The following is a 9,202-nucleotide window of genomic DNA, read 5'->3' on the forward strand; positions in this document are numbered from 1 at the left end:
CAATTCAAGTAAGCAAAAGAATCCGGGTCCCACAGGACTGGGTCCTGCAGGCACAGGCAGCCCCAGAAAGAGGATCACACTCTAGCCTCAAGAGGCTTTCAGCCCCTTCCAGATGATGCAGCCCTGTGGCCCTAGGGCCACGCTGGGACCTGAAGATGGGTGATCCAGGCACAAGCCAGACCAGTCTTTCCTGTCTGTGGGCCTGACTCTCTGTCAAGAGCTGGCAGAAGACGAGACAGCACGTAACATGGACTTACTCTTGACCACCGCTGGAGTCTGGGCTCCCACACAGCAGTGCCGGGGGCCGGCTGGAACTCGGGCCCCTCCCCACTCTGCCGGCCCACCCTGGGCTCCCGCAGAGCGTCATTTCCTTCCACGGAAATAAGTCTGTGGGGCTCCTTCTGGCTCTCAGATTCCCAGGTCTCCGGGTCAGGTGTGTAACTCGTTCCCATGCATACAGAGATGCTCGAAGCTCCTCAGGCCGCCCACCCCCAGGAGGCCCCCAGCCCACCACAGCTCTGCTCCCTCAGCTGCTTCTGAGTGTGGGATGTCCAGAGTGGGGTCCGCACCCATGTCAGGCAGGGGGCTCCAAACTCCTGGTCCACAATCCTTCTACCTCTGCTGGGCAATGCTGGGCCAGAACGAGATGGCGACAAGCAGACAAACGTGTGTCCACGTGGATCACGCTCTGCCACACTAATGCAGGATTAAATGGAACCTAAGCAACACTCGTGGGCCTGGATCACCGCGAAGAGAGCTGAGAAAGGACCCCGTGTGCAGCACAGGGCAGCCCTCCGCCACGGCCAGGTGCCTGGAAGTGTATACAACACTGCTCTTAACTGTTCCACCTGCGTTACATCCCAAACCTGACTTTCACCCTAGATAATTTTATCCTAAAGAAGGGATTTAAAAGACTAGAGTTTTCCTGTTGCTTCTTACGTAGATTTTTGATGTTAAAACCAAAAAGAAGCTTCAAGACGCTATTCCAGTTTCCCAAAACGTGCCACCCAGAACTCTGGCTCTGCGGAGAGCCGGTGGGCGGGACAGGAAGTGAGGGTCCTTTCTCACGTAAGCTGGGGTGTGCTGTGCTACACAAAGATGAAGTAGTGATTCTCCCCAACTAAAACGTGCTCATATGCAGCATGGCTCTCCAGGAGAAGGGCTGTGGTCCGCAGAATGAGCTGTGACGGGGAGCACTCTTCTCACGAAGCTCATGAAGAGGTGTGTGGCAGCAAGGGGACCACGGGTCCCAAGACTGACCGCAGACCCCTGCCATGGAGCAGGACACGAGAGAGAGACCATCGGTCAGAGTGTGCAACCGCGCAAGAGAGTGACCCTACCTGGTAATAGTGGGGGGCTGGGCCAGGATCCGGCGGGTATGGGGAGGGGTACGGGGGCTGGTAGCCGTCATACAGGGACCTGTAGTAGTAGTAGGACGCCAAGTCAGGAGGCGGTGGCTGCAGCCACTGCTGGTCGGGCCGCGGGGCCGCCTGGCTTGAGCTGGTGGACACGACAGAGGCGCTGGAGGCCTGAGGCGGCCGGGACAGCAGCTGCTGACCCATGTCAGCAGGAGCTGGGCTCGCGGGCCCAGCTGGGTCTAGAGGCTGTGCCTGCACCGGGGGACTCCCTGGGTTTGAAGGCTCCAGAAGCGCTGCTCCGGGCCCCTGCGGAGCGGGCAGTGGCGGCGCCAGCTCCTGCTGGGCTCTCTCTGCACAGGGTTGGTCCTGAGCCTCTTTCATCACCTGCTGGTAGAAATGGTCTGGGGCATTCGCCCCAGGCCCAGGCGGCCGATGACTGACCGTGGTCTGCTGACCAGAGGCTGGGCCATCAGCATGGGCCGGGCTGTATATTTCTACAGGATTTTCCAAAGTCCTACTGAATGTGAAGTCCAGGGCTCCCGAAGCTCCATCCCAACTGCTACAGAGGCCTGGCTTGCTGCTGTCAGGCACGGAGGTGCTGCTTGCAGGTGGCACCAACACCAGGCCTGCGCTGCCCGCAGCACTGGGCACCCCCTCAGGAGGCGCACTCTCCACGTTGTGGACCTTCTGACTTTCTGGAAGCGAGGCCTTTGGATGAGAGTGCAGCTGAACCAGCAAATTAGCAGCTTGATTAGAAACCATGTCATAGGTACCAGAAACTTGTGGAAAAGGACTCTGGGCCAGATGGTTAGGCGGAGGCGAGCAGAGGAGAGAGCCCGCTGGCATCCCAGACAAAGGTACAGTCTCTCCAGGATCAACGCTGACTGCGGGCTTATCTCCCACCGAAGAGTCTCTCCAGGATGGAGTCTTCTCATTAGGATTTGGTAAGGACACAGAAAAGTTAACAGGCTGAGCCAGATTATAGCTTTGATCGGGCTGGGCGATCAAGACGGGCTGATTTTGCAAAGACTCAGTGGGTGGGGAGGACAGCAGGCTGGCATAGCCGGGGCCAGCCTGTGGTGGGAGGGCCTCCTCCTCACCCAGCTGGGGAGGGTTCTCCAGGTTCTCAGAAGCACCGAGGCTGTCCCCACTCTGAACACCAGCGCCCACTTGCCGTGCCATCCCCTCATCTGGGGGCTGGATCACTTCAGACGGCTGAGGTTTCGCTGGCACGTGAAGCGCGGGAGCCGCCGGGGCCAGAAGGACATTGCCCCCAAAATCCGGGAGCTCGTTCTGCGCCCACAAGGTCGTTGCGGGGCTCTCACACTTCACAGCCCCCTGCACCCTGGTCGAGGGCCTCTTCTCAGGTGTTGGGAGCACCGTTTCTAAGGGCAGCCCCGCGGCCTGCAGAAGCCCACGTCCAGCCTCCACAGGTGTGGTGAGAGGCGGCACGCAGAGCTGCAGTGGGAAGAGGGTCTCCATGTTGTCGGGGGGCTGCTCCAGGTTGCCGGGGGTGGCATCAGGCGTGGCAGCGGCTGCTCTGTGCTGCTTCTGGTGGGTGCTGGGCCCCCTCACCTCTCCTACCACGTTGGCGCGATCTGCCTCAACGGGTTTTACTCCAACCAAGTGCGATTTCACGGGTTCAAAAGAACTGTTTGCACTTGTCTGAAATATCCCCGTTGGTTTGGGGGGGCTTGGGGTCGAGGGGTGGGACAGGCTGCCGTGGTAGTTCTGGCTGGTGGTCTCATCCGTCTCACCTCCGACAGGAGAAGAATCGATCTGCTTAAAAAACCTCCCTGGAGCCTCATCCTCAGGTTTTCCCACTTCCTGCTGAATAAAGGTACCCGAGTCACGGGGCCAAGCTGCACCCAGGAGGCCCCGGTGACTTTTGCTGCTATAACCGGAGGACACGCTGTCAGACCGTGCAGCGTGCGCCGTCACATCCAGGGCTTCGAGATTTAGGCCCCCACTGCCCACAGGGCCCACCGCGCCAAGCCTGGGGCCAGCCGGGCCGGGAAGGGGCCCGCACCTGAGCGGATCGCCTGGGGAGGAAGGATCCATGCTGAGGGGCTCGCTCGGCAGAACTTCTTGGTTCTGAACAAATTCCAGGTTCTCAACGTTCTCGTACTGAGCGCCTGCACGGGCCGAGTCTGCCCACACGTCCACGGTGGCCGCCTTAGAGACTGCTTTCTCGTGTGGGCTGCCTGCAGACTGAGGAAAGTAAGGCTGCGGCTCTCCCCCCACCTGCGCGGGCTCGCTGCTGGAGCCTCTGGGAAAGGCCTGGTAAGCGCCGCCCGCGCCCACGTGTGCGGGAAGCTGGCTGAGGCCCTGGCCGGGGCAGAAACCATCCACGTCGGCCTGAGCGGCAGAGCCCGCTGTTTCCGATGAGAGGTTCTCTTCGTTCTCTGTCTCTCCTCCTTTGAAAAACATGGTGAGTGCGCCCGAGCCCGCTTCCAGTGGGGTCCAGCCGCCCCCGGCCCCCAGCGGGTGGAGCGCGTGGCTCTCCAGGCTGTTTCCCTGAGCCTGTGGGCTAACAGGAGCCAGACCTGACAGCTGCTCTCTGTTCACTCCAGGACTCGACCTGAGCTCCTGGTTTGCCCGAGTGTTCCCAACTCTGGAATTCTGCCTGAACGTGCTCTCTGGGTCAAAGCTATTTGCTGAGTGGTCTCCACTGGGCAGGTAGACGGCCTCATTTCTTCCGTCACTGCCTGAGGGTCCTGGTAAGGATGCCGGGGAGCCAAGCTGCTCATGGCCAGGACGCTGATGCAGGCTGGACGGAGGGGGAAAGTGGGCAACGCTGGAGGCGTGGGGCCCTGGGATCTGTGGGGGTCCCTCTGGGCCGGGCCAGTAATGCTGACCTGAGGGCCGCGGGCCTCCCTGCCCCGGCCCCCACTGCCCAGGTACTTGCTCACGGGGCTGAGGGAGCGCTGCTGGGGGCGCGGCGCTGTCGGGGGGGCTCGGCCTGCTCAGGGGTCTGTCGGGCCGAGGCATGTGCCCCTGTGGAAGGCCCCCACGAGAGCCGTTGGACCCCACTCCTGGAATGTACTGTGGAGGGTACAGCGGGTTCGGGAGCTCAGGCTCTGGGCCAAGAGTCTCGGCACTCCTGTTCGTCTCAGGCCCGTGTGGGGCCAAGGGCGTCGGCACCCCGGGAAACGGGCTGGCGTCTGCCCTGGGCTGCAACGGAGGCCCCAGCAGAGGTTCGCAGGGTCCTTGGGAGCTATCCCCAGCGTTTGTGTGAGGCACAGGCAGACCAGCACGCTGCAGGGATGACGGTGGGGCTGGGCCTTGCAAAATGGGTGGGTTGCTTTTGGACAAACCACCCAACGATGTATTCTGGAGAGCCTGTCGACTGAAAGCAAAAGGATCTGTCACTGGCTGCAGTGGGCAGGTTATCGAGGCCACCGGAGTGTGACTGCTGGCCTGTCTCCTGTACGGGCTGCTAGACCAGAACATGGTCTGAGGACTCCCTGATGGAGGCGGCCCGACCAGGCCAGACGGGACGGCCTGGGGCGGCGGCTGCATGACTGAGCTCGTGTACAATGAGATGCTGCTTGCAGAAAGAAGCAGGAGGGAGGTTTTCCTTAATTCGAACTGAAAAAGAAAAAAAGGAAAAAAAAGTTAGCATAAAATCCATTTATTCAAAGTCCTGGCTACAATCAAGAAAATTGAGAAAGGAGAAAAACCCGGGAAAAGAGTTTCGCATCATGTAAGTCCTGAGGGCTACCCCTCCCGCACCCTCCCGTGACCACTGCTATCTGGGGAGCGAGAGCACTGGCCTGGGCGCCGAGGCTGGCCGTGCCGGAGCGACTTCAGACAAGTCACTGCCCTTCTGTGAGATTCAGCTCCGTAACTGAGCTACATACCCAAGTGGAATGCCCACCGCCTCCACAATGCCCTCAGCAAGCTCTCAGGGACCAAGCAGAACCCAACACCAGGCACCAGGTACACAGTGCCTCCACATTTTCCAGTAAATTATCACTAGATCTGGAAAGAACCACCTCATCTATTAAGACCACATACCGTACTTTTCACACAGGTTAATTTTATATTTGGAAAGGAAAACACAAGTTAAAAACCTGCTCCTCCGTTTTAACGAAAGAGCGTTATAAAGCACAGAGTAACTTAAGCTGCAAAATAATAACTATCTGAATTACATGCACTGAAAACACCTTTTAACCCACCCTGTAAAATGTCTCCTTTTCCACCCTGTGACTGGTTGCACACCACCAGCAAAACAAGCTGCATCTGATGACTGGAGTTGTAACAACTATGCCTGGAATGAAAATCCCAAGTAACCATAAAACAGCGCTAAAACTGACCAACTAAGTTCATTCAAAACTTGTCAGTAACAAGCAGAGGGCCCACAAACCCTTTACAAATAACAAAGGAGCAGAAATTCTCTTTACAGCGTTTTTTGTGGTTGTCTGTTTTTTAATAAAACACACTAAGTATAATCTTGAACAGTTAACCGGGATTTTGAGACAAAAACCCAAGTCCCACATCTTTACAAAGCCCTCTTCTGAGTGTCAGCCCTTCTCCCCAGGGCCACCCCCACAAATGGATTAAGGGAAGCCCATCACAGAAAAAAGTCAATACCAAGGGAAGAAATAATGGAAGGACTCTGCAGTGTAATCTACATATTTCTGCAAGTGTACAATGTTTCTTTCTGTCCCTGGACAAAAGAAATTCAGACAAAATAAAAAGTGAATGAATGCATATTAAATAAAGTTATTTACTAACAAAAGTTACCCTATGAATCCGCTACAATTACTGCTGGCACATGGTCTTCTCCGGGGCCAACAGGGAACCCTTTCCAACAGACAAGCACTTTGACACTCACTTAGATTTCATGGAATTAAATCTATGAAGAACTGCATCAGGGACTTCCTTTGGTTCTAAGCTGTCATTTTAAAACAAAGAACACTTATAGCTCAGCTTTACATGGACCCAGAGGAGAGCAGAGCCTCTTCCTCTTATATTGAAAGGGAGGCACCCAGGACCTCTTACAAGACATGCCATCCTCCTTGGAAGGCTTAAGCGAGAAACCCTCAATCACACTAAACAGTATATATTAAAAAATAAAATACAGAGCATAGGCCCACAGGATTAATTCCTCAGGTGTCATCATGAGAAAAAGACTGGGCGCCAGCTGAATGGCTCAGCCACACCGCTGCTCCGTAGGTGACCCAATTTCTTCATCTATAAAGTGAGAGAACTGAAATGATGGTTTCAAAGTCCCTTCTGGGTTTAATCTTATGAAATTCTATTCACAGTGGATTCTGGGAGGCCCTAATCCCTACGGCTGTTTACAAGTGAAATGTTATCTGAATCTAAATTTCACAAAACATTTATACTCAATTATTTTCCTTGCAGAAACTTTCTTAGCATTATTTTCTCAACTCCTAAGGATCGCTTCATAAGCAGACACTATCACTTCCCTACAAAGTAGCTTCCCCTTCTCTCCCCCTGACAACTAAGAGCTTTTCAACAATAAATCACTTCCATTTGGAACAATCTTCTGCTGTGAACGTTATTCTTTTGATCTTTTTCTCTATTCATCAGCAGAAAAACAGTGCAAGCACATATCATTTATCTCGACTATAGGGAGTTTCATTCTGTCCAGTAAGTCATTCTGTAGCCTCAGGTCATTTAGCTTTAAAAATGGCAGACTGCTGCAAAGAAACCAGCTGATCTTCCTAAAGATACATTATTCATAACTGTAGCTCTTCAATTAAGCTGCCTTGGATCTACCTGAAATAAGCACAACCTGTCTCAATATAAATTCCTGGCTACTGAACTGAGATAATGAAAGCACACTTCTCTCCTACTAGGGCAGCCGCCTCAAGCATGAGTGTGTAAACCAACCAGAGCTCCAAGAAGCACCTAGGAGTCCAGGCTCTGCCCTTGAGGCGACTGCTACGCGACATATCTATCAGACTATGGGACACCGGCCACAAAGACAGCATAGACTCCAACTCTTCTGAGTACAGAATCAAACACATTTAGATGTTAGGAAAAAGGAAGGGGGTTTCTAAACACTGCCGAAAGCAACCAACAGCCAAAAGGACACCCTGACGTCAAGTCAAGATGCTTACAGAGGCAGGAGGGAACCATATTAAAATTTACACGCTATCCTAAAGAAAACTTTTGAGACTTAAACTGCAGCAATTTGCTGTTAAGGTGTATGAGTCACAAAGAAGAAGGAAAGGACTTTTTGCCTCTTGCTGGATCTCTATAAGACAAGAGCACCCGGAACCCTAAGAAAGAGCGTGGGGGGAGGGGGGAAGAAGGCTGGTGCAGAGACTTGAACAAATATCACCCTAGGAACAACTGTGACTCAAGTTTGCTTCTTAACCATTTCCGGGGAAGGGACACACCTCTCCAGTTAACCTCTACATCGAATGTATTTAAAACAAAATCTTAATAAGCAACCCAGCCTCCAAGCCATTTAAAACTTCACAGGTAAAACAACAAAACATTTTAGGTGGCTGTCTCACGTCCGAGACGCTCTACAATAATACTTTCATCACAGAAAGGGCAGGCTGGTGGACACACTCCTCTGCCACTTGATGTAAAACACAGCGCCTGATCTCGGTTGCAACATCTTGGTGACCTCGCCACGAGATTACCAATAGACGCAACAAGGCTGTCATTCCTCGGTTCAAATGTCAATGTACCCCACCGCCGGCACGGTTCAGCAGAAACCAAACTGCGGACCCTTCGAAGCAAAGGGCACGCTAAACTGTGAAAGGAATTCCCGAGATGTTTCTACTCTCTTAAAGAGTTGCAGGTCTGGCTTTTCCTCCAGCCTTTCCAGCATAACCCCACATCGAGACCACAACGGCCAGGGTCCACACAACTGACCCGACAGCCTGTGCAGGTGTGGGGCCACGTCAGCACTCAAGGTGGTCGCCTGGCCTACTCGGCCGGCGGGCCCCCGCCCGAACCCCCCGGCGGCTCCCAGGAGACGCTCCCGTTCGCTTCGGGCTGGGCCCGGTCCGGTCGCCTCCCTCCGCCCCAACTCTGACCCTCACCGGCGCGCTGCAGGGAGGCCGAGGGCCCCGCCGGCTCCCGCCCGGCCCCTCCGCGACCCCCGGCTCCGGCTCCTCAAGAGCCGCGCGCGGAAGACGGCTCGGCGGTTGCTACAAGCGCCGACACGGCAGCCACGGTAGCCATCTTGGCACATCCGGCTCCGGAGGCCGCGGCCTCCGCGCCGCCGACGTGTCCGAAAGCGACGTCAGCGCGCGCCACGCCCCTCGCAGGGGACCTCGGGACGCCCCGCCCCTGCCCCACCCCTGCCGCATCCAGTCCTGCCCCATTCTCATGGCCCCGCCCCTCGGTCTTCACCGCCCATCCCTGGGCCCCCGCCCATCCCTGGGCCCCGCCCCTTCCCCGCATCCAGTCCCGCCCCCATTCTCATGGCCCCGCCCCTCACCCCGCCCCCCGTTCTCCACCGCCCATCCCTGGGGCCCCGCCCCTCGCCCACCTGCCCGGTCAGGCACCGCTCTGGGACGCCGCACGGCTTATGCTGTCTCTTTCTCCCGGCCTCTTCTGGCCTGAGGATGTGAGAAGAGTCGGGAGCCTTCCAGCAGACCCAAGGAAAAGCTCAGTCTTGAACGACCGACGCCAGCAGGTACCCCGGCCGAGAGCGGCTACCGGGCTGCTCCGAGAACCCGAGGGGCGCCTCGGCGCAGGCGCGTTCCTCGCGTCCTGCCGTTAGACTTCCGAAGCCTGGGAGACGGGCGGAAGGCTACCGCGCATGCGCCGTTCGCCCCCGTGGGCTGCGCGTGCGCGGCTCGCGGCGGCGCGCGGGTTGCCTAGTTACCGCCCCTGGCTGCGGGGGC

At 56.3% G+C, this 9,202-nt stretch overlaps 1 protein-coding gene across 5 annotated transcripts in view; it reads right to left on the reverse strand.

The window, feature by feature from the left end:
* SEC16A (SEC16 homolog A, endoplasmic reticulum export factor) overlaps window positions 1-8,670 on the reverse strand; it is a 32,715-nt gene extending 24,045 nt beyond the window's left edge. For 4 of the 5 annotated variants that reach the window (XM_081590695.1, XM_081590693.1, XM_081590694.1 and 1 more), the window contains exons 1-2: window positions 8,393-8,670; window positions 1,341-4,949 (exon numbers count right to left, since the gene is read on the reverse strand). In XM_081590695.1, coding sequence (XP_081446821.1) covers window positions 1,341-4,880 — 3,540 coding nt within the window. In that variant the 5' untranslated portion in view covers window positions 4,881-4,949; window positions 8,393-8,670. Of the gene's footprint in view, window positions 1-1,340; window positions 4,950-8,035; window positions 8,071-8,392 lie in introns of those variants that run through there. The other variant, XM_081590697.1, reaches the window with a different exon arrangement.
* Between the last annotated feature and the right edge of the window lie 532 nt (window positions 8,671-9,202).

This window comes from Giraffa tippelskirchi, chromosome 4 (assembly GCF_054371585.1).
Source record: "Giraffa tippelskirchi isolate mGirTip1 chromosome 4, T2T-mGirTip1v1.2.pri, whole genome shotgun sequence".
Taxonomy (NCBI): Eukaryota; Metazoa; Chordata; class Mammalia; order Artiodactyla; family Giraffidae; genus Giraffa; species Giraffa tippelskirchi.